Below are 24,645 nucleotides of genomic sequence, written 5' to 3' on the forward strand. Positions count from 1 at the left end.
TCCTGTAGCAATTTTGATGGGCTTTGGTTTCAGACCCAAACAATTAGTTCTTTTAGAAATATATTTTGAAAAAAATGAATTTGAATTTTTGGTTTTTTATTTTGCTGCTGTCATTTTTAAATCAATCGCCAAAAAATTCGCGCGATGTTTTCTTTTCTTCCTTTTCGTTTTGCTTTTTCTTCATCACCAGCGGCCACAAGGAGTTGCCAGTCAAAGTTTTGCTTCACTTCATTTTTTTCAAACCGGTGATGAAATGTGATTATTTTTAATGGGATACAAAGCCCGGCAGAAAAAATTTACAATTATACATTGCCCAATAAAGAAAATAAACGTATTTTTAGGAAATGCTTTCCGGAAAGCCATTTTCCTCATTAGTTCAAAGTAAGTTTATTTTAAATAAAGATCTAAAATGGTTAAGTTAGTATCAAATAAGGGTTTGAACTTATTTTCCGGCCAAATCTTCGTCATATTACTTTTTCGGCGAGTAGAGTGTGGGCAATTTTGTCCCAAAAAAGTCCAACTAGGTCAAAATGCTTTAAAATTCTTGAACAAATAAAAATCCCAAATTGAAATCTCATTGGTTCTTCATGAAATCGTTGAGTCTTCAAGTCAATTCCCAAGAGCAAATTGATTTTGTAGTCTGTTGTCTCGAGCTCCATTATCAGCTGGAGGAGGAGGAATGTCAATTCCATCTCCTGAGTTTAGATGGGGCTTGGGTTCTTCAATTCCATCTCAAGTCCTTCATCCACACCAAATACCTCCTTGCCCCATTGTCACAAGCTCCCTCATTAGTAAGTACATCCATTCCCTCTAGCATCGAAGATAGGAAGAAAACACGGTACAGTCGAGAATCAACGGACTTAGAGTTCAAGCTTCAAAGACTCAATGATTTCATGAAGAATTAACAAGAGTTTAGTTTGGGATTTTTGTTTGTTCGAGGATTTCAAATACCTATATGCAAAATTGCCCACACCCTACTTGTTGGAAAAAGCCGTCCGGTGAAGATTTGGATGTAAATCAAGTTCAGGCCTTATTTAATATTAATCTAGCCACTTTTGACCATTTTGAGATAACATCCACTCTGTCTCCCAATTTTTTTTTTTTTTTTGTTGAGAAAATGGCTTTATTATGTCATTATTTGAAATTTTCCCTAAATTCGGGCAACCTTGTTGGAATGTGTATAGTCCGTCAGCATCCGTGCTCATCCACAGCTAGGAGATAATCAACAGCTGATATGTAATAATGGGTTCTGCTCAACCGCTGATTGTGAAGTTAATTGCCAATAAAAGGAGTCCTCCAGTTGAACTTCATCTTCAAAGCGTGACAATTGAGGTGGCAGCCAATCAGGATACATGTCTAAATCATCCTAAGACCCATCTCCAAACTCTGGTTGAAACTACAAGTACCGCCTGGGATTGGGATTGGGATCGGGTTTGGGTTTTTGGTCTCTCTTTCTATGCCGGCGTTTCTATGCCGGCGTCTCTAGTCCCCTAGAAAGTGATCGCCGGACGGGTCGGATTCAGCTCATGCGAAATGGGCCCCAAACGACAAGCAACGACGGAAAAAAAAAAAAAGGAACAATGTCCGAGAATGTTGACCCATGCTTTCTTACCGTTGAAGCTCCATACGGCCCAGCAGACCATTCCCCCAATTTCTTTCCCTTCCTCCCATCCCACATTCAAAAAATTTCCCCAAGAAAAAAAAAGAAAAAAAAGAAAAGGAAGAAGAGAGAGAAAATACGAATCTTGATCTTGATCTTGATCTTTCCTTCCCTTTCATATCATCTCCAACGGCTCCTTCAACCCCCACCCATCTCCTCCACCTCCACTCTCTGCAATAATAAAGAACCCAACAAACAACCCTTCCCAGTTCCCATCATCAATCTTCCATCTTTTTCGCTTCATCATTCACTAGAGACTTCGCTCTCGATACCCAAATTCAAGAAAAAGCCATGGACTCGACGCCGCTCTCGCACCGGTCGCGGACCAAGTCCGTCGTCTCGCGCCTCGCGCGGGTCGTCGACACGAGCATCGACACCGACGGGTCCCTGAGCCTGTCCTCGACCTGGTCCCTTCGTCCCCGCCCCGGAAGACCCCCTCCCCTTCCCCTCTCTCCCTCAGGTCCTCCAACAACTCCCTCCCCCTCCAGGAGCTGCTGCTGCTCTCGCCTTCGCCTTACAAGAGATCCAAGACCCGCCTCGCGGATCGGCTCGAGGCCGCCGACGAGCCGGCCGAGGGCCGCGCGGCGCTGCGCAAGCGGTGCAAGAGGAGGGAGGGGCAGGCGGGCCTCCCGGCGTGCGCCTCGCCGAGGGGCCATCGGCGGTCGCGGAGGCGAGCCGAGGTGGAGGCCCGGGAGGAGCGGGATTCGGGGCTCGTCGAGGAGGCCGGGAAGCAGAGGAGGAGGCACGGCGGGAGGTCGAGGAAGGAGAGGCTCAGCTTGGTGCCCCTCGTGAACACCTCTTCTAGTTTGTCTCTGAGTAATGTCACGTCTCACTTTCTGCTCGGATGATCAATCTTGGGTTTTGGGTTTTTCTCTGTTGTTGCTACTAGAGAGATTCAATGGCTCATCTTTAGTACTGTCGAAAATTTCAGATACAGAAAATGATGATGGGGACAATGGGAATCTGGACCGAATCGGACAGGCGATTACTGATTTGGTAATGTGGAGAGATGTCGCGAAATCGACACTCTGGTTTGGTGTAGGGTCTCTCTGCTTCTTGTCTTCTTGCTTTGCTCAAGGAATCAGCTTCAGGTGTGATGAAGTCTTTTTTTGTTTGTTTGGCTTATGTCTACATGGGTTTTTGATTGCAAGAACACCTGGTGAAGGGTGATATCTGATTATCTTCGTGATGGCTTATGTTATCAGCATTTTCTCTGCAATTTCCCAACTGGGGCTTCTCTTGTTGGGGTTATCTTTCTTCTCCAATTCCATCTGTCAAAGGTATAGTCTCACTCTAGCGTTTGCTCTGTTTCTCCATTTGGATAAATTTGTGAGCTAAGGTGCAGCGCTGATGCAGGAATAATATTGAGAAGAGGCGTGACATCCAGTTAAAAGAAGATGACATCTTGAGAGTGGCTAGATTGATACTTCCTGCTGCTAATCTCGCAATTTCGAAGACGAGAGAGCTTTTCTCGGGGGAGCCATCCATGACCCTAAAAGTACGTCGTGGTGGTGGGCTAGTATTCATGTTCAATCCTTATATGCAGATTGCTTAGGTTGTTCATCCTTGATCGACTTTTCTGTTTTTTCCTGATCAGGTAGCTCCGTTTCTCCTTCTTGGAGCTGAATATGGCCATCTCATCACGCTTCGGAGGCTATGCGCAATTGGTTAGTGAGAGCAAGCTCATAATTGTACTGCACCAAAGTGAGAACCTGTTTTGCAATAGATATTAATGGCTTATTCTTTTTGACTTTGAGCAGGGTTCTTTGTCAGCTTCACCGCCCCGAAACTATACTTGCGCTATTCAGCTCGGATAAGCCAAAAAGGTACATACGTTTGCTGATAACGTATATAAATGTTACCTGCTCATGCTTATAGACTAAGCGTACCTCGGTTTGTATAGTTGAGTGCTCCAAATGGTGGGTTCTTGAAGCGTGGGGTGCTTGCTCCCACAAGAAAATCGTGGCCGCATCAGCAATCATGGCCTTCTGGAACCTGACGACCATAAAAACTCGCTTGCTCACAGGTGAACTTCAAAAGACGAGAGTCTCTGAAATTTAAGACGCGGTGTAGACTTTTGTGAAGTAGTTGTTGACGACTAAACTTGTTCAGAGCATCAGTGTCTACCTAACTTGACTGTTTGGTATTGGTCTCTTGACAGCGTTCATATCTGTCGTGGTTCTGCGTTACCATCGACAACATTCGGAAGCAAATCTTGAAGTAGCTGCAGAAGCTGAAAGGAAGATTTAGCACAGGAGCAGCCGGACAAGGCTATAGTTGTCGCAGAAAAGATGTCCTGTGACTAGTGCCGAGGCTTTATCAGCGACATCCGAGACACCGTGTTGTACTGTCCGAGGAGCGTTGTAGATCTTGCAATGCGAAAAATGGGTTCTCCCCCCTCCGGTGAATAATCAATCCGATCTGTCTGTAAAACTAATACCTTTCCTGTATAATAAGAGGTTTTATTCGTAAACCACCTCTTTAATTGTAGTAATGTGGATGACTACACTTGAAGTCGAACCATTGTGATTTTCAAATATGACCTAAAAGGAGTCGATGGTCAGTTTCTTACTCGAGAAGGCTGAGCTCGATTCCTAGGGAACGACATGTGGAAAGAGACGCGAAAAGAGCTCCTTTTGAACTCTGCTTTGAAGCTCCTTTTGAATTCTGCTTTGAATCTCCTCTAGACTTCATCATGTTCATGTGTCCAAATGGCAAGGCTTAGAGAAAGAGAAACACAGCCTGACGGTAGTGGTAGAAAGTCTTGTGCCGACTCAGTACACAGAACTACTGGAAATGTGTTATGATCCTTTGAGATTATATCTCTGGTGCTGCATGATATCCTTGAGATTTCACTTTTTCTTTTTCATCAACATTTTCGATCGAGAAATCAATATATCAGAAGATCAAACATAGGTCTAACTTGATCACGAATATCATGGGAATGGTTGTTTTGCCAAGTGCATTTGATTGTGGAGCTACACTGACCAACGAATCTTATTATCTATTGAGCTTTCACCGATCATTTGAGTTTATTTCATGACATAAATAATCATGACATAAATAACGAATTGTAAACTTTTTCCAATTCATGCGTCTAGGAAACCTTTTTTCTTGTATTCGAACGGGATCCTCAACAAAAAATCGATAACTTTTGGGTACCTTCCATCGGGGGGTTTAACCCCTACTTTTCAAAAGTTAAAAAGTCAAAAGAAAAAAAGATAAAGAAAAAGAAAAATCCTGGGAGTTGATTGGGCTCCTCTCATGAGATTCCAGGCTCCAAAACGACATATGCCCCCACCAGCCAATGCTCTCCGGACACGTGGCGCGTTGGAAAATGTTCCGCTGGCCCTGCTCCCACAGTATCCTAGCCCTCCCCCCAAGCGCTTTACCAAAAAAATTCCACGACTTTAAAAAAAAAACGCAGATCAGAACCAAACCTCAGTCCCGTTCGAAAAAACCCTAGAAAACCTCTCGTCTCCGATTCTCCCCTCCTCCTCCCCCATTTCCTCCCCAAGATCCTCCCTTTCCGTCGCCGATTCCGGCTACATGGCCAGCAAGACCCCGTCGGCGAAGAGCACCGGCAGCGCCGCGGCCCCGCCGGCGGCGTCGGCGGCGGCAGCGGCGGCGGTGGAGAAGCGGAAGCCCGTCTTCACCAAGGTCGATCGCCTCCAGCCCGGCACCAACGGCCACACCCTGACCGTGAAGGTGGTCAGCTCCAAGAGCGTCCCCGTCAACGCCCGGGCCAACCGGCCGTCGTCCAACGCCGTCCTCTCCCGCCCGCCCCCGCGCAACACCCGCATCGCCGAGTGCCTCGTCGGGGACGAGACCGGCTGCATCGTCTTCACAGCTCGCAACGAGCAAGGTATTGTTAGGGTTTGCGCTTCGCTCGCCTGTGTGATTTGTTGGGTCCGATCGCGCGCGTCCTGTTGTCCGTTTCCGGTTGATTTTGGTTTCTGATGTTGTCTTGCCTTTGGCGATTATCGGAGTTGGAGTTTCCACTTTTCCCTCGGTGCTTTCGTCTGCTTTATTGTAGAAGTTTGACTTTTCCCAGTTATCTTACTGTTCTGGATTTGCGTTTGCGAAGAATGTTAGAATTTAGATGTGTTTAGGGTTCAAAATGAAGGATAAGAAGGATTAGATCCGCAAGAGAATGAAAAGCGACGAAGGCATGCGCAATTAGAAAATTTCGAGGTCATGGTACTTGTCCTTGATAGTTGTAAGGAAAGTTGCATTCAGACACCAATAAAGGGGGTTATTCTCGGAAGACCTGACATTGTTGCTGCAAAATGTTCCTTTCATATCTCGTTTTCTGAGCGCCAATGCAGGCCCTACGGATTATTAAACTACTCCCTGAATTTGAATTACTGTGAATGCTACCTGTTCGGCTTGCCTTTGCTGGATAATAGGACCCTTTTGCCATTCTTTGTTACGCAGAAAAATGTGATCTGGTGAGTGGTGGTGGGGCCAGATGCGCCACTCATCCGTTGCTTGGGGGACAAGATTTATCCCCTCAAACTGCTTAAAATATTTTACTTCTGCACCAGCACTCGAAGGACTTATTCATATGTTCTCAGCACAGTGCTTTGATCACATGTGGACACTATCTTGTATTGGTTCAGGTGTGACCTTTTAGGTTGAATGGTACTTTTAACAACCATCGAGTATAACTGAGATAAGCTAAAAGTTTCTCATTTAAATAAGAGTGAAGTGCTGAGCTATGCTTACAGTCAGTTGTTGCTGTAGTTATCTTGATTTCAGCAGGAAAATTTGAGACATTAGTTTGTCATTTTCTTCATTTCCTCATCAATATCTACAATAACTTGTAAATGTGTTGCTAAGAGGACGACTACTTCTAGAAATTCTTTTTTCTAAGGATTTTAAACTGCCTTTGTTGATTATGTGGATTTTATGAGTGCCCTTTTGCTGTGTCTCATTGTGATGAACTTCTATCTTTAGAGGTAGACTCGTGGAAAAGAATGGAAATGGTGACTGTATACATATATAATGAGGAATAGTTAAATGCTTAGTGAATTAACACGCTCATGTTTGCGAGCAGTGCAGCTGATTTTTCGAACCCTATCTGTTAGATCTCTGATGGCCTAGATATCTGGGTTGTCTTTTCTGAAATGGAGAAGCAAGTGTACTGTTATATTTTCAATTGGGTTCCTTCACTTTCCAATGCATCATTTATTAGTTTCTCTCGTTCCTCTGAAATTTGACCATGCTTCTCTGACTCTGCCTTCTCTATATTCAGAGATCATAATAAGAGATTTCTTTATGGTCATACCGGTGAATGATGATGGAATTGCTTTGTGTTTTTGCTGTTCTCCTATTTCCTTATATCTCTTGTTCTTTTCTTTTCAAATTGATCTCTTCATTTAGGTTCATTATATCCGCTCATTGATGCGTGGATGTCCATATGTGTAATTCTTACAATGTATTAATTTGATATATTGCAGTCGATATGATGAAGCCAGGCACCACTGTGATTCTTCGTAATGCAAAAATTGACATGTTTAAGGGGACTATGAGGCTGGCAGTTGACAAATGGGGGCGTGTTGAAGTCACTGAACCTGCCAGTTTCGAAGTTAAGGAGGACAATAATCTGTCTCTGGTTGAGTATGAACTTGTCAATGTTACTGAAGAGTGATTCAGCATCTATGGAGGTGAATATAAGGGGGACATTAGAGGCTTGATTGTTTTTTCCTGGCCATCAAGAGTTATGTTGGGGTTGGTTATGATGAATGTCCTGCACAAAAGGTTTCCTGGATAAAGCTTTTGGGGATATTGCTATGCTTGGTGTAAAAGATGGGAGTTTGACTGGGTAACTCATTGGATTTCCGAACGAAAAAAAAAGAAAAAGAAAAAAAAGAAGAAGCTACGTGGTTAAATATTGTTCTATGCTGTCATGACGTTGAATTTAGACAAATTAAGTGGTGGTATCAGTTACGTGGAGAGTTGCCCTGTCTTTTTTTTTTTTCTACTCGTTCAGTGACTGTTTATAATATGATACTTTTGTGCACTTTTCTCTTCCAAACCTTTTGTTGGTCTTTTTAAGATCGATTCGGTATCGTGTAAAGTATGTGCTAACTGATCGATTTGGCATCGCGTAAAGTATGTGTTGAACTGCCGATGCATCCAAGCTTAATGGGGCGAGTCTGATGGGACTATAACTTCTGCCTCTTTTGAAACTCTGTATGAGGAACTTCCCCACTAGTGCAGTTCAAAATAGTCTTCGCAGATGCATAAAGACTCGGCCGACATGCTGTGTTCTGTCGCATGAACCTAAATTTTCTTTGATCTTTTGCATTTTCTTGTTGAAGTTGGGATTGGATCGGTGTTGCTTGTGAAGAACATTGGATATCGAGGAAAATAATGAGGAAAAGCTCAGTTATTTCTGAAATTAATGGATCGATGGCGGAATTTGGCGGTTGGTTTGCTGGGGGTAGTGGCATAGCGAACTCAAGCTTTACGATGAATTATCTAGCTGAGAGTGTAGATTGTCGAGTGCCTCGTGTTGCTGGTCGAAGGAAATTAACCTCATTCGAATTCCAGAAGAAAGGGAATTAATCAATGAGCGATGCTGAAAACTACATAAAGGCGCATTGATCACTGGATTTCCGGTTGTTTTGAGACAGCTCTTTTTCACTGAAAAACTTCTCACTGGGTGGAGGACTCCAGTTCACGTAATCAACTGAAATTAAGTAACATGATTAACTAGCGGGCTGGAGCTGAGCTTGGTGAGATAAATGTAGTAGGTCCAGTTGATGGGTTAAGGCCAAAGATTAGGCCTCCGCCAGGACCTGTTTTCAAACTGATCACTCTTCTTCAGTTTAAGTAGAAATTCCCGGGCTCGGGCGGACCGGGCCTAGCAATTTGCTCCAAGCCCAAAGGACTGTCAGTACCGTCACGTCGTCCCACTCTTTATCGACCACGGCGATGTCGGTGGCAATTTGGAGCACAGGTGTTTTCTCATCTTTCATTAATTTTATGTATCGTCGTCGTCGTCGTCGTCATCATCATCAAAGGAAAAACTTGGGACAAAAAGACCGTCATTGGAACAAGCTGCTTGCCATCAAAGATTGAAAGCATATCCTTAAGTTACGTTCTTTTTAAAAGCATAACAACATCAATTGTTGCAGACAACTCGTATCGTTCTTCCATATGCAAAGCAATAAAAAGTGCCCAAGAGGGAAAAAAGAAGAAGAAGAAGAAAAAAACCCAACTTTGAAAGCATCAACACAAGGAACACACATCCTCTCTTTCTTAATTTAGCTTAATGTCCTAATCTGCAATCCATGTCCAGAGCTCTCTCTCTTTCTCCATCGCTCGCGGACCGATCGCTCTCAGGGCTCGTGCACCTCCTCGCTCTCTTGGTACCCCTGCTTCTTGTAGTACTCTTCCATTGTATCGAACTCGTTCGAGTTCGAACTGTTCTCATCATAGTTGACGTAATTCCCAGTAGCCGCCTTTTCTGTCTCGTGCCCGTTGAGGTAACTATTGTCGCTGCCCACATGGTAGTAGTACTTGCCATTCGCCATGTACCTGGTGTCGCTCATCCCTTGCCTCTCCGTCCCATAGCCATTGTTGTTGTAGTTGCCGGAGTAACCATTGGTGTTGTAATTGTCGGACTGGCCGGTGGTGCTGTACGTGCTTGTGAAGGTGTTGGGTTTGTAGTTGTTGGCGTATCCGTTGGTTTCCCTGGTGTTCACGTAGCCATTGTATTTGTTGTTGTTGGAGTAGCCATTGTTGTTGTTGTTATAGTTCTCATTGTTGGAGTAGCCATTGTTGTTGTAGTTCTCGTTGTTGGAGTAGCCATTGTCGTTGTTGTAGTTGTAGTTGTTGTTGTTGTTCGTGTAGCCCGTCTGGAAGCTTTCGCCGCTGAGCTCTTCACGCACGAATTTTTCCTCGAATTTGTCGTCCTTAGCCGTGGTGGCAGTGGCCGGAGTGGCGGTGGTTTCCCTCTTGTTGACGTCGGTGGTGGTGGTGGTCACGGGAGTGTACGTCTCTCTAGCCGGCGGGAGGATGTCGGAGTCGTGGCCGTACAGGCCGTAACCGTACTCCTTCTCAACATAAGCCGGGGCAGGGCCAGGCGCGAGGCTATACTCCGGCGCAGGCGCAGGCGCAGGGATCTCGACTTGTTGCGGCTTCTTCTCTTCATAACGAGTGAGCTTAAACCTGGCTTGGACCTGGGAATGAGCAAGGACCAACGCAAGGAACAGAACGGACAGGAGTTTCGTCGAGGCCGCCATTTGCGGGCAACAGATCGAGAAACGGAGCAAAGGAAGAAGGAAAGTGGCGAGATCTCGAGCTGGTTGTTTGCTACACTACTGCTACGTGATGTCTGGTCAGTCCTCTTTTATGGAAGCCCCAGTCTGAAATTTGGCCGAGGAACGATGCGGTGATTGAGGGAGATAAAAGGGGTCGTGTGGGGTCGAGATATATCATGTCACGTAGCGCACGCTCCATGTGCATTTCTTTGACAAGAGTGTCCAGCAGGGGAGAGACACCCGCACTTAATTAAAGGAACGACATGGTGTCACGGTCAAAAGAGCTTGCAGGTTTCTTTTCTTTTTCTGGTTATTAAAGGAAGACGCCTCCCTCCGTCTTCCTCTGCTGTAATCACTCGATTGGAATGGAGGCTTTTGGAGGGTCCTACTGCTTCTTCACCTTCGTAGCAGGCTTTTAAGCTTCTTCACCTTTAGCAGTTAAGTTTGTTGGGCATCTAAGAGGAGGGGGGCGGGGGAGAGAGAAGGGGGAAAAGAGAAAAGGAGAAAAAAAGAGAAAGAAAGACGGAATGATCTTGTCGGATCGAAAGCTCGGATTCCCTGTAATTATGGGGTTGGTGAGGAAGCTTCTCGTCATGGAAGAACCCTATGTCTATGTCCCATAGGAGTTGTAGTGTAGGTAGTGTTCAACATTTGTTACTCAACTAAAGTCCGCATCTCGATAAGCTGTCGCTGACCTATTGCTAATCCTACAAAATGTAAGTGAATTCCGACGATGGTTATTGCAATATTACAATGGTTCGCCCGTGATGGGATGTGTTCAAAGGGCACCTGTTCACCTATGATGCGGGTGCATTTGAGAGACACCTTTTAAAGAGTTGAGGGTGTTTTGTCTCTTAAGGGAAGTTCCGGTAAGTCCCTCACATTGCAATCCCGAGATAAGAAAAAAACATTCATGAAAATGACGTTTCTTTCCTCTCCACTAGAAAATATACAAATGATTTTATTACTACTTTGAGAGGGCAATTAGCATTAATATTGTGGAATAATAATACTTTCTTTTTATTGTATTCGAACTATTATGAAGTCGTTGGTTCGTTTATTATGCGTTAACGATTCAATGTATATTCTTGATAATTGCTTTTGTTGTGCATCGAAAGGTTAGTCCTTTCTTCTTCGACTTTTATCCAACAGTTATGATGTAAGTTTTCTAAAGAGCATGAACTGGGTATGGACTGTGCTCATACATACGGCTGTGCGGCATGAAGCTGAAGTTTCTTAGCTCGACAGTCGATTGCCCTCGATTTGGCGCTACTCATCATGTACCCCGGCGGGACCAGATCTGTATTCAATAGGCGGGAAAAGCAAGCGGGTTTTATGACAATTGATTGTGGAAGGTGCGAACTATTAAAGGGGAAAGTTCGGTTTGATTGTTGACGCTCTCTGAAGCAAAGCAAATTAGTCCTGGTCGGTTAGGAAGCGCCATGATTGGAGGGAAAGGCGGGCGTATTAGTCAAAGAGAGGATGGGCCTAGCGCATCCAATGATTTCAAAGCTGTTGACTCCTGTGCGTTCCTGTGCTTAATTTGTTAATTTGGAAACCAGCTACTTTTGACTTTAGATCTGGAGGACTGGAGAAGGTTGCCAAGGAAAAAGCTTTCTCTTGAGGGTTGATCTCGACTTGCCCTACATTCTAGGATCAACCACGCAACACACGTCGACTAGAGACAGCTTCGACCGAGACCCGATCCATGGGCGAGCCTGGATCGGCTTGGTACATTTTTGTGGCGAGAACGGGCCCATGGCCCGAAAAATTACTGCCCCGATTTGATTTGGAAAATTGTTAAAGGATGGTTCATGAAATAGAATCAAGCACGGGCATCGGGTCTGGCCCGAACCCATCCGTTGAGCCGAAATGCATCGATCTCATTAACATGCCTATTATCGCTTCTGTTTAGGATGATCCTTCTTGACATAAAGATAACCGAAGAACCAATAATTTCATAATTCGGTTGAATCTAATGCAATTCTAAATACACTTTGATTATACTTCAATACTAACTATCACGGAGTTAATTTCTCATGCACATCGATCTACTTGTGAGAAGGCATATTATAGAAAATAGATATCACGGTTGATCCGCTCGAAAGACTCGCGGATCTATCATCATCATTTCTCAAGATTTCAAATGTCTGGCGGATGATGGAAGGCGATTGTCATTTCAATTTTGGGGAATGGGCTGTTTTCAGGGCCCATTCCAAAGGTTCCAAGCCCAATGACCCACTTGCGGGCTGAAGCCCTATCCCCGCAGCAGAGTTTTAGCGTACCGGTAATGCTTTAAAAGGCTTTTGGTAAATTCCAAAATGGGTCGGCGACTAAATTCGGGCCGAAAGCTTCTTCGGCCCATTAGGCATTAGTAACTTACCAACGGTTATTATTAGGGGTGAGTAAAAGGAATTGAACAAACTGGGAATCGCTTGGACCAGTTTAGGGGGGTGCTGGTCCAATTCCTGATTCCATATGCCCGTATTAGATCGATTATATTTTAAAAAAAATTATTCTTCAAAATTATTAAAGAAATTATTTGAACTCTTAATTATTAAGGATTTGACAAAAAGCCAAGTATGGTATGCTTTGCTTAGGTGCATGGCTTGACTTTTAGTCAGAACCCCTCTTATGATATTTGCGCTCTCGTTCGATGTAGGACTCTCAACATGTTTGACTTGTCTCTTCTGTGGCATCCAGCCTTCCATGCAAATGTCTTCAATGTGAGACTCTTGGCTTGTCTCTGTTGTTGCATCTAGCCTTCCATATGAATGCCGAAAGTCCCACATCAAATAGGCATGCAAAGACTATAAGAAGAGTTGTGACTAAAAGCCAAACCATGCTCCAATTGCTGACTCTTGGCTGAGGTTAAGTATGGTATTTGTTAACTATATGATGCTCACACAGTTTTTGAAGCATTTTGGGGGTAAAGAGCAAATGCTTGAATCGGTTTATCATCGTAATTCACTGGTCCTTGTTTCGCAACCAGTTTGTTCCCGATCCTAGAAACGAGGAACTGATCCTCCGGTAGGATTAGACCGGACCAAAAATCAATTATTCTTAGTTATTATGAAGTGCCAATAGTTATAAAATCTGTGATATATTAGTAACTTGCCAATAATTTTGCTGAAAGTATTGAAGATCAATCTGATTATTTTGAACTATAGATTATCAATATTCATCCGTGTAACTTACCAAGGTGGTAAGCAGAAAACTACGAACCATAATTTTGAGTCCATATAAATTTTTCTATATAATAATTTCGAATTAATCGATTGTTCGAAGCAACTTACCCAAAATTTATGACCAAGTTGTACTTGAAACGGCGAGTCTATCACATACCCCAAAAACAACTTCTCTCTCGCTAGTGGGAGTTTTCTGTCAAAGACAAAGACTGTATGGAAAGAAAAGAAGAAAATCATTGTAAGTCGCTGTGCCGGTCCACGGCGGCCGGGGTGTCGCGGTCGGTCACGTGCCAAGGAAAGGAGTGCGAATTGCATGGGCTTCGACGTTGGATTTTAGGGTACGGCCATTCATCCCGACGAAAGGAGGGGGGCCACCCCTCCTCTTGTGGCTCTCCCTTCTTCTCCCATTTCGAAAACCTAAAGCCCCTCGTCGACCTCGGATTCGTGCTTCATGGCGCCCCGTGCACGGGAACCAGATTCACATATACCGTTAAACAAGCCAAGCCGAGCTAAGCTAAGTCTTTGCATGAGATTCCCATGATCGAACGGTGGATGTGAACTCCACTCACATGATCCGAACGCATCAAGGGATGGCTCTTGAGGTTTGGTCATTAGTTACCGCGTCGCATTTTCGGCCCCGACACTTGCCAAGAGAAGTTGTTGCATGGGGTATTGAGTTCCCATGAACAATAATACGTGGCAGTCTACATGATTTATAAACCATGCAATATTTTTCTTGACAGTAGCTATGTGTTGAACTGAATCTTAATATGTAACTCTTGAATTAGTAGAGTCACCTGAGATAATAGTTATCTTGCTATGAGCGAAAGCATGATACCTCAAAGTCACTTTGACGTGAGATAGGACCTCGCGCACATCATTTAGACAACAACAAAGAAAACCAACGAAAAAGAAACTCTAGCCAGATTTATTAACTTAAGGAGTTAACAAGAAAAAGGTCTTATCATTCGTCATGTAACTTAGCCTCATGTAACTTAGCCAAGCTATCAAGTTATGAGCCAATTCGATCTCTTAATTCACTCCATTAATTCCTAATCATATTATCTGAGGAGGAATTCTTTCGGTTAATGCCCTCACAAATACGTCTTTAACATATCTAATTCAACTTTGTATAGTGTCGATAGATGGTACAAGTATCTTGCAGCATCCACAACTGTGAAAAGGAAATTGTCGCAATTTTTATAAGGTGTTTGAGGAAATACTTTACAATTGCCTATCGTCACGGCAACTAGGAGTTGAGATGTTGCAGCAATGAGCCATGAAATATCACCACATAAACAAAAGAACATAAGACTTCATCAGTAAGAGTTACACCAAACGGACTTGGCACGAACGCAAGTTTGGGTGCGCGCGTGAGATAGAGAGAGAGAGAGATGGACATCCATATGTTGCAGCGACGGTAGTGTGCAATTGCATCGGTGTGCGTCAGCGTGCTAGGACGCGACGGTGGCCACAAGCACGCACACCTACTATGACGATTCTTGTATGCATTATCCATTTCAAGTGAAGCCTGTTCTGATTTATCATTCTCTATTAGTTTGACATAACCCCTCATACTTGAATTGAGAATTAATCCATGAACTTATGATTAGGTAGTTAACGTTTTCCAGCACGACACAACGTGAAGAAACTCATAGCACGAGAATTATCAATGTCAAGAAGCTAAATGACAAATTGGCCAAGTCGTCAACAGTTACAAACTCTACAAACCTGAATTATTCGGTCAATAACTTCTTGAGAAGCAAAACAGGGTAACTCTTTAGATTAGATAGTTCTCATGGCCATGAGATCAGTCTCACATCCACGACAACCACTACAAAAAGACGGGGAAACAGACGAGGGCATGTTATCTGGAAATGATTTCATCTCCGGCAACCAATCGAGCTACAAATGAGCACCAAAGGGGTCGGGAAAAGGTGGGTACTTGCCGATTAGATGTTTGCGTCTAACGCAGGAAATGTCGTCGAATTTTAGGCTTGAAAGCGCTGTTGGGGAACAACCTTTGCAACCGAAGGATGTCCTTTAAGGTTTTTTTTTCAAGCACAAGAAGGGGGGATTTTGGGTACTCCTTGGCGTTGAAGCTCTCCCACAACACTCTCCGTGGAAGGAGGCTTCAGACCGAGTGGAAGCGGCAGCCACGGCTTCGCTAAAACATCTCCGATAGCTGCATCTAATGTCTCCTTCGAGTGTTCATCGAACGCATAATCCTATATAACCATTTAAAAAATTCGTCAGTCATGCAATTGCAAAGTCCATGCATAGTATACAACAAAAGGCTAAATCTGATTATCGAAATCAGGTAGGGTAAACCATATTTTCATTACTTGAAAATTAGAGATTCTTCTAGTGAAAATTTAAAGATAGATAACAGACCCGGGATTGTGAACCTAAAGTAATAGCATGAGGAATTAGAGTTTCATCTTTTGGGTATTCGTAACGGCAAAAAATGGGGTATCCTTTGAGTAATGCTAGAGATAAAAAGATCGGTTTCCTAGATTGATTCAAGCAATAATGAGATATATTGGAGATATGTATTTGAGCTAGTGACTCTTATTCACCTATCAAATAAACTTTCGTCACTTCACTTCTTATTTTATTCTCCACGAGTTTATAGAATGCTTCTCGTCAACTATTTCCAAAAATGTCCCTGAGACTATAAGCTACTAGATGTGGCATGAACCGAATTGGTTTTACCATGTAATAATAATAGTCAATCATATGCTCAAACAGTAGTGCATTGACCTAGGAGAATCTATATCCACATTAAATTCGGCTGCTAGCGTACTAGACAATCATGTCCGAAAGCAAACTAACAGTGCCTCATCGAAAACCAAAGCTGAAAAATCAAGAGCAAACAACATGAAACTTAGAAAAAATGCAAGCAGTACTAACCGGATGAAAATCGAAAGGAGGATGGGAGGCTAATGGTCCAGGTGGCGGCACACCATAGCCCCGATTATTGTTGTCGTTGTTATTATTATTATTGTGCTTTCTCTCGACTTTGTACATGGCGTGGGGTGGGATGCCCGGCACCGGTGGAGCTCCGAACCTCTGCAAAAGAAAATTCCGACACTCCAATAATTGACCGTCCGACATAAGCCGAGAATTCGTTCTCTCCGTGACCAAACTTGGATAAATGCCAAGGATGCGGGGTATATCGTCTTTTTTCCCGTGGACGATGCTAAGCTACGAAAGAAGAAAATTATAAAGTGTAAGGACAAGGGTAAGGACTGAGTAGTCACCGTCGCTGGCAGGGGTGGGTTGACAAAGCACGGCGTTCCCGGCATTGGCGGATTTGGTACCTGCACCACCACCACGAAGGGAATAAGCCAACTTCATATACGTGAGGACAAGAAAAGGACAAAGTTGATATCATTGCTATGGGAGCCTGTGCAATTCGAATTCTCAAGTCAACTTGAAAATTTTTTGGGGATAGGAGTTAATTTGAGAGGAACTCAAACTACTTGTCAGATGAAATAATGGAGATTACAAACATTGACCCAGTTGAAATTGAGCTTGCTAGCAACGACTCGCATTCATGTCCAAGCACGCTAAATGGCCCGGTCTGATGCTTTAATGGTGGGGTTTTCGATGATTTTGGTCAAGCCAAATTCAAATTATCAGGCAATGTGAAACGCGGGGCTGGTTACACAGCTCTTGAACGGTCCGCTATTAGCTCGGAGGCATCCTTAATTCACAATGCATGGCTCATAAGAAGATGGAATCAGGTCCGAGTCTCTTACCCGTTGGTGGCCGTAGGGAGCAGCGCCTTGCGGTGGGGAGGCCCAGGCGGACGGCAGCGGGGGCGGGAGCAGGGAAGGTGAGTGCTTGGGCCACACGTGCATGAGGGAATGGTCCGCGGGAGGGTGGCCCCACACGTGGAGGGGTCGGAAGTGGGGAGGCATGGGGGTCACGGGTGGGAATCCGAGGGTGGCCGGTGCGAGCCAAGGACTCCCGTTGGTGGGGGTGGTGGAGTGGCTCATCACCAGCATCGTGTCAGGCCTCATCTTGTGACCTCCATTGCCGTGCATGTGTCGCCTCTGACTCCAGTTCGCAGCCTCCGCCTCACGGGCCAGCATGTGCTTTCTATGCGATCTATACTTCTGTAAACATGACGATTCAGCAAATCACTTTCGTTGCGACGATGCAGCTGCTTAAAAACCTCTGTGAAAAGGGAGAAATTGTGCATTCTACTCTACTTCCCCTCCCTATATATCAAGCCATCCACTCATCAGCTTAATTTGTCAAACTATGAATAGTGAAAAAACCTTTTATCTCGACTCCGGGATGGTTAATTCATTGTTCTCTTCTCTCAGTCATGAGATACTGATTAGAATGTTTTTACAGATTCGAATATAATCTGATGAACTAAGCAGCTAAAAGTCTTCTCTCTCTCTCTCTCTCTCTCTCTCTCTCTCTCCCCAATTGTTTGACTATTCTTAGCAGACACGTCTGTCCACAAGAAAAGATGGAAAGGTTCTCGAGCTCGACTTTCTCGTGGATTTGGAAGGAAACCCACCTTCTTATTACCCTATGCCTTTTCAGGATATACTCTTTCTCCCAACCCCATTTTCACGAAACTAGAAGAAGCAATGCATCATTTTGCTCTCGCATGGATTGTCACAGACGCAAACACAAAATGAAGATAGACAGTTAACGTCCACCCATTGGGGAGAAAAAAGAGTCAGCAATTCATGCCATGAACATCATCATGAACTATCCATACGAACATATGCAAATCAATTATGAAGGACTAGAGAGAGACAAGTACTTGGAGGTGGCTGGCGATGTTGTGGCGAGTGAGACAATCGATGCCCATGAGCTCCAGGATTCTTGAAGGCACCGCCTTGTCCAACCCAAGCTGCTCCACTGCTTGTACAAACCTCCTGTGCAACTCTGGCGTCCAATCCACCTAAATACATGTCACACACTTCAAGATATAAAATTCGAGTGAAGCAAAAAAGTAAAAATAAGAAGAAAAGAAAGAAACCCTAGATTTCGCTCACTTCGAAAAAGAGGAGTTATATTCGTTCCAAATTCATATGATTTACTTGCGACTTTGAAGAGAAAATTAGTCTATTGGAACAGATGAGCTGCTGTTTACGGGTTCTTAGCTCTTTCTTTCTGCGCCAAGAAGCGCTGGAACTTGCAGATCTTGCTCGAGAAAGCTCCAAAGGTTCACGTGAATGCCATCTATCTACTTCGTGAAGAATAAATGCATACCGACTTCTAGACCTATTCAAGATTACTCAAAAAGACAAAGAAAGAAAGAAAGAAAGAAAGAAAATTCATCCCATCATCATTTAATTACCTTCACTTTTCGCTTCCCTTGAGCTTGACGGTTACTCTTAGATGATTGAGCTGATGATTTCTTTCTCTTGTTGTCAGTCTCTTCATTATTATTGGGGACTGGATTGACCACCACAGAATCATCCCTCTTGCTCACAATTTCTTCCCCTCGGCTCACGCTAGAGATGTTATCCAGCTCCGAGGCCTTGTCCTCGTCGACTTCTCTCTTGGAGCCGTTGTTGACCTCGGCCCTCTCGACAGATATCGACGAGCACCCTGTCCCCGACTCCTCGCCGCAGCTGGCAGAGAACTCAGCAAGCAGCTCTGGGTCCATCTCCAGGTCGGGCAACACGTCCCCATCGTTGATCACCATGAAGAGGTCGTCGAAGTCAATGCTGTCGAGCAGGCTCCCGTCGGAGAAGTCAGGGAAGTCGTCGCTGCCGCCAACGCCGCCTCCGATTGAAAAGCTCTCCATCTCTCCTTGGTTGTTGTTGCTGCCATCGTTCGGGTTCCTCAGAGGTGACACAGCAAGCATTAATCCCAAACTCAAGACTCCTCTCGAAGCAACAAAAATTGTGTAAGCTCAACCTAGTCAGGTCAAAAACTATATGAGCCCGCTATATAGAGGCACTATATAGCTGGTGCAATTGCGTTCTAATGCATGAAAGTGTGTAAACAGCAAACTTTTAGTAGAAAGATTGCTGTTGAAAAGTGGGTGTTTGATGAATGCTTTTTAAGTCTCTGGGGTGTTGCAAGAAGAAGGCGAAAACGAGAGGGACAATGAATGAGAGCGTGGGTTGAAATGGCATTTTGATGAAGTTAATTATTGTTGTTATTATTATTATTATTATTATTATTGCTGCTTCCTTTTCTAAAGTTTGAAGTGTGAGAATGATTGTGGAGAGATTGGATCTCCACCACTCGTGTATTTGACATCTCTGTGTGATTTTTGTTTTTATGTTTTTGTTTTTGTTCGTTCTCGCAGTTGCATATTATTATTTCTTCTGTCTTTTAGGGTTTGTGGTTGCTCTTTTTTCGAAGGTTTTGAAAATCTGGTGGAGTGGCATTTGAGCTTCATTTAATATTCCTTTCATCTCATGTCTCTAGAGAGAGAGCGAGAGAGAGAGAGAGAGAGAGGGTCAAGTTGATGTCAGTGAGTAGAACTGGATTTGGATTGACATAGGCTCGTCTGTCGCTACTCGCTGTACAGTGAGAACGATAGTGATGTGCCCAAGTGGATGATTTAATAGAAGCTCTCGCGATATCAAGAGTGAGATAATCTCCTCTCGATATGCTTATTAGCTCATGATTGAAATATATTGCGTGAAAATTACGAAATGTTGAGGGAATGAATTTATATAGTCATTTATCTATCGACTCTTAAATGTTTTTGTTGTAATCTTTCATTTGTATGTGAGCTTTTTATCTATACAATATAACTGGTTAAGGTCATTACTTTGTTAATAAATAATTTGCATGTCTCTTACTCATCATAAGAAATCTTAATTTCGATTTTTCTGAGGAAAAATATCACACTTTCTAGCACATCGTCACAAGATCCTTTGGTATTACGATTGCACGTTTTTCTTTTGTCACGAGTTCAATCCATAATGGATACAACTAATTTAAATCATTTGCTATTTTAAATATACAATACATAGGGAAAAAACTATGAAATTTTCTCATTAGTCATTTAAATGGTGTCTTTGAAGTACTTTTTAACGAAATCCTCTTAAACATAAAAATATTTTTTTTTTCTTAAGTGAGATGGTTTAGACTTACCATGTTTCTGGGGGCTTAAAGTTTAAGCTTTTTTTTTTTTTTTTTTTTTTTTTTTTTGAGGAATGGCATCACCAAGGGATAGGTTTGAGACTTGAGATTGCAATTTTCTTTTCGATTTTCAGAAATCTTAGGGTTGTTTGGTAAACATTCTGATCCGGGAAACAATTTTTGAATAGAAATAGTTTTTTTTTTTAATTTCTGTTACTGGGAACAATTTCTGAGTATAAGAACGCACTTGATAATTGCAAAAAATTTCTATCCTAGGAATATAAATGTGTTTAGTAAACTTGTATAATTTTATTTTTTTCTTTTAATTTTCAATATTTTTATTATATATATATTTTCCTTCTTCCTCCTTTGTGGCCAATCGTTGGCCACGACAATAATTGGCGACTGACTGGGTGAGGTCTCACCGGAGCCTCACCAAACCATCGCGAGGCTCGGCCTCGCCAAATTTGGGCAAGGCCAAGCCTTGCCAGTGGCCTCAATGGCTAGGAGCCTCGCCCAGGTGGCGTGAGGTTGGCCTTGCCCTGGCCTAACGAGGCTCGTTGGAGCTCGAGCTCACCCAGATTTGGCGACCTGTTGGTGGCCTGCTAGTGGCTGGGTGAACTTGGCCTTGCCAGGGGCCGGCGATGCTTTGGTGAGGTCGTCGGCCCTCATCGATTGGTCGCCGGCCATGGCCGAGGCCGGCGATCAGCCAAAAGGAAGAAAAAGGAAAGAAAATAGAAGAAAAAATAAAAGAAAAAAATTGATTTAGGAATTGTTACGAGAACAAGAAATTACTTTTATTCCATTTTTATTTCTATTCCAAATCTATTCTCGGGAATAAAAAAAAATATTTTTTTTTCCGATAATAAAAATTTTACCAAACATGTTTTTGTTTTTTTTTTGTTTCCGGAACAAAAGAACAAAAAATTTTGTTGTGAGGAACATAAACACTTTTTAACAAATATGCTCTTATTAACCTCTATGTAGCCATGGATTACATGAAGCACACCAGATAAGTCTCTAGGCTCTATTTTGCTGTTTCTGGTCAATTAGTTTTCACAATTAAAAGGCCGAGACTGAGTTTTATATCCCAGATCCCTTGCTTTAGAAGTGGACGGTTTGCTGTTGGCCAGGTTTAGAAGGTTAATGTTATGTCTGGATGAGAAAACATTGACTGTCAAATATCAGCTGAGCATCCTACGGAAAAACATCAACTCCATAAGATTTTAGAGAGTACCGGTGTCATCAATGTCTTCAACGACGTGACTCTGCCCATTCTTTCAATAAATGAAGTCAGAGGTGTAAGTAGAACCGCCGCTGGATGATGGAAAAGTCCACCTTATTAAATAATATCTGACATATAGGGCTTGTGTGCTTTGAGTACATTTTCATGTCACTTCTTCAAAAACATCATTTGCGCCATGCAAACCATAGTACAATACGATACCATCATAAAGATAATGGTATAATCGCACACATACATTCACTACTTTTATGTTAGGATCTTTCCATGGTTTAAGCCGTCCTAATATTGTAAAGTGTCGTACTCCTCTTTCCAATATATTGAGTATCTTAAAAATTTAGTCGAGAGTGGATTTTCTAGTCCAAACATCAATGACTTGCCTTTAACTGGACCAATGAGAGAAAAGTTAATCCCATGCATCAAAATCGACTCGCACTACCATTTCATTTGTTATACGAGCCCATAAAAGAAAAGAATGGTTCGTTTCAATTGCTTTCTTCCTCTTTCAAGAAGTCATTTGAGGGTAAATGACTACGGACCTTGTCTTCCCTTTTTGTTTAATTTCATGTGCTAGCAATACATAAATGTTGCATAGAGAAGTGTGCTTCGACAGGAACAGGCAAGGCACGCACTGCAGGCTATCCAACGTCTTCCCTTTGTTTTTCATGGCAGTGTCCGTTCAGATTCACCCGACTGCATGATGCACCATTCCACTTTTACGCTTTTCAATAGGTAATTTAGAACTCGGATCTTGGGCCGGCATGCACGTACATTATCATCTTGAGAAGGATCTAAAGGACTAAGATGATTATAAACGACACTAATTTGTATTGGCTTACATGTCAATAGTCCATTAGTACTTTAGGTAATGTTTAATAATTGTAGAGATGAATGGTTGCTTCATCTTTTAAGTTGGGAGGATTCTAAATTCATTTTTCTAAAATATTTTTTTCTTTCTAAGTGTAATTTTTTTTATTTGCTCATCTCATTGGGCAAGATAAGCGGAAGAATATTGTACTGTCTGCATTGATTGTATATTTGTTCTTTCATTGATGCATAAATATTGTACTCAAACGTTTGGTTGCTTTAAAAAATGCATGTTAATATTGTCGGGTCTTGTCACCTTGATCATGGTCACACTCATGTTCATCTTATATGTTCCACATTGTTGCCTTATATTAAGTAAGGTATCTAAAGTGACCAATTATTGTAATTTTTTTTTCTTTCGGTTAGCGATCAAGTGATTCTCGAATCAGTTTTTATGCACCACATATAATCTATACAAAGACCATTCAAACATTTTTTCGTTTGGTCTTATGAGGTATATTCTTTCCATGTATAACCTATATTACTTGATGCAGTTATAAACCGGTCGACAGCGAGAAAAGAGAACAAGCAATTGTCCTGATACAAATGGATCAAAAGTTAACATTGTCGACTCATATTAATCATTTATCTTAATGGGAAATAGATACACAGTAAAAAATAAAAAAGAACCAAAGGAGGCAAACTTACGTCACTTCACAATCGGCTGTCAAAATTCTCACTTCAGGACATCATGAAAGTATGCATAGGCTCTTCTCGTGTTCGAAGACTAGTGCGAATGAAAACAAATTTCGGGTTGATTTATGAAACCGTGTTAGCGGGTCATACCGCATGTTAGAATATACCACTTTCGAAACGGGAGGGACCCCAATGTCTTAATCATAGGTCAATTGAGGAAACCACCAATTCGAGGTAGGGCCATGTTTCTTTCTCCCCATTAGCGACTTGAATTCTCGTTGTCTTTCTTTCTATAATTATCTAAACCCATCGCTTTCTACCTTTAACGGTAAATTCTCTCTCTCTCTCTCTCTCTCTCCCTCCCTCCCTCCGACCGACGCATTGTCAATGTCGTTCGAATTTCTGAAGGGCACTTCCTGCCATTGCAGTAGACGATGATGTACTGTGATATTGAGAACATATCCAGTTTCACTGCTTTTATTTTCCATGCGTGGAAGCCAGGTTTACTTCCTAATTATTGGTTTGTGACATGGAATTGTTAAGAATACCTCTTTTTCCCCAAAATCTAAACCGTTAGAAAAACGGGTCACCAATATATTTATAGCATATTTCTTAACACTCCCCTCATGGATAAGCAGGGATGGAACAAAACACAAGCATTATAAAAGGATGGAGAAAATTGAGAGAAAGTAACAAGATTTGAACATTTGACATGTAATTTGATATCATGTCAGACAAGCTAAAAATTCAAACTATTAGAAAACGGTTCAAATATGTACTTGTAGCATCTTTTTCAACAGGGAGGATACACCATACTAAGTTGTAAAAAATGAGGGAAAACCCTAAACATTTTTAGTTTTGCAAATTAAGTCCTAAATCTTTTCACATTTAACCAATTGAATCAATCAAGCTAATTTTAGTCAAAATTGCCAACATAGATGTCAGCCGTCCTACATTGCACGATGAGTGCTAACATAGATAATTTTTAATAATATATATTTTTTTAATTTTTAATTTTTTCTTTTTTTTTTTCTTTTTTTTTGCCTTCTCATCTTCCTCTGGTTAGTCACTATGCTTTGGCAACGACAGACAACCGGTCAAGGGCAAGGGCTAAGGAGACCTCGCCATTGTTGGCCAAGGTCAACCTCACCAAAGATAGGTGAGGCTCGACCTTGTCAATGGCTGGCGAGGGCGAGCTTCGCTAGAGGCTAGTAAAGTGCTCACATCAAGCCAATCGCCCCTACGACATGCTAGAGAAAGAATGAAAGGAAAAAAAAAACAGAAAGAAAGAGAAAAGCAAAGGAAAAAGAAAATAAAAATTAATAAAAAATTAATTTAATAAAAAAATCAATTTAATAATAAAAATATTAAAAATTATCCACATCAGTGCTAGTCACGTCTCGTAAGACTATTGGCATCTACATCAATGCTTTTTAACTAAAATTAATCAAATAGACTCAATTCGTAAAATGCAAAAAGTTTTATGATTTAATTGGCAAAATTAAAATGTTTATGACATTTTGGACAATTTTTCCTAAAAAAGATGAAACTATTTCATAATACAAAACTATAACTATGTAATAAACTCGGCTATGCTAGACTCAAAATCTTATAGCATCATCCATCCTTAGTTGGAGAAGGGCTCTAATTAATGGGTTACAAGTATGATATCAATCACGTTTAACATTATACCTAAAT

The 24,645-nt window shown here is 42.3% G+C and overlaps 4 protein-coding genes across 4 annotated transcripts; 2 read left to right on the forward strand and 2 right to left on the reverse strand.

The window, feature by feature from the left end:
• The first annotated feature begins 1,758 nt into the window (after positions 1–1,758).
• LOC104440936 (reticulon-like protein B18) lies at positions 1,759–4,480 on the forward strand. Its single transcript, XM_010053929.3, is given in 9 exon segments — positions 1,759–2,042; positions 2,045–2,476; positions 2,592–2,751; positions 2,866–2,940; positions 3,017–3,158; positions 3,258–3,327; positions 3,421–3,486; positions 3,564–3,686; positions 3,822–4,480. Coding segments are annotated over 9 exon segments (1,248 nt in total). The 5' UTR covers positions 1,759–1,951; the 3' UTR covers positions 3,911–4,480.
• A 601-nt stretch (positions 4,481–5,081) lies between these two features.
• Positions 5,082–7,700, forward strand: LOC104440946 (uncharacterized protein At4g28440). Its single transcript, XM_010053934.3, has 2 exons — positions 5,082–5,525; positions 7,123–7,700. Exons 1-2 carry the CDS (start codon positions 5,210–5,212, stop codon positions 7,311–7,313), a joined length of 507 nt encoding a protein of 168 aa, XP_010052236.1. The 5' UTR covers positions 5,082–5,209; the 3' UTR covers positions 7,314–7,700.
• A 1,032-nt stretch (positions 7,701–8,732) lies between these two features.
• On the reverse strand, positions 8,733–10,023 carry LOC104440954 (protein E6). Its single transcript, XM_010053936.3, has one exon. It carries the CDS (start codon positions 9,913–9,915, stop codon positions 9,010–9,012), a length of 906 nt encoding a protein of 301 aa, XP_010052238.1. The 5' UTR covers positions 9,916–10,023; the 3' UTR covers positions 8,733–9,009.
• A 4,746-nt stretch (positions 10,024–14,769) lies between these two features.
• Positions 14,770–19,252, reverse strand: LOC104440966 (transcription activator GLK1). Its single transcript, XM_010053945.3, has 6 exons — positions 18,454–19,252; positions 17,914–18,054; positions 16,886–17,245; positions 16,385–16,444; positions 16,035–16,193; positions 14,770–15,349 (listed from the first exon to the last, which is right to left on the reverse strand). Exons 1-6 carry the CDS (start codon positions 18,964–18,966, stop codon positions 15,179–15,181), a joined length of 1,404 nt encoding a protein of 467 aa, XP_010052247.1. The 5' UTR covers positions 18,967–19,252; the 3' UTR covers positions 14,770–15,178.
• Positions 19,253–24,645: the final 5,393 nt, after the last annotated feature.

Source organism: Eucalyptus grandis, chromosome 1 (genome assembly GCF_016545825.1).
Source record: "Eucalyptus grandis isolate ANBG69807.140 chromosome 1, ASM1654582v1, whole genome shotgun sequence".
Taxonomy (NCBI): Eukaryota; Viridiplantae; Streptophyta; class Magnoliopsida; order Myrtales; family Myrtaceae; genus Eucalyptus; species Eucalyptus grandis.

What these genes read in the sequence shown, in the direction of transcription:
- LOC104440954 (XM_010053936.3), bottom strand. Translation starts at nt 9,915, where the DNA reads ATGGCGGCCTCGACGAAACTCCTGTCCGTTCTGTTCCTTGCGTTGGTC.
- LOC104440966 (XM_010053945.3), bottom strand. Translation starts at nt 18,966, where the DNA reads ATGCTTGCTGTGTCACCTCTGAGGAACCCGAACGATGGCAGCAACAAC. An exon ending in AAGGGAAGCGAAAAGTGAAG is followed by an intron (nt 18,055 to 18,453) that starts GTAATTAAATGA and finishes ACATGTATTTAG; the next exon opens with GTGGATTGGACGCCAGAGTT. An exon ending in CTCCCTACGGCCACCAACGG is followed by an intron (nt 16,445 to 16,885) that starts GTAAGAGACTCG and finishes GTGGTGGTGCAG; the next exon opens with GTACCAAATCCGCCAATGCC.
- LOC104440946 (XM_010053934.3), top strand. Translation starts at nt 5,210, where the DNA reads ATGGCCAGCAAGACCCCGTCGGCGAAGAGCACCGGCAGCGCCGCGGCC. An exon ending in CACAGCTCGCAACGAGCAAG is followed by an intron (nt 5,526 to 7,122) that starts GTATTGTTAGGG and finishes GATATATTGCAG; the next exon opens with TCGATATGATGAAGCCAGGC.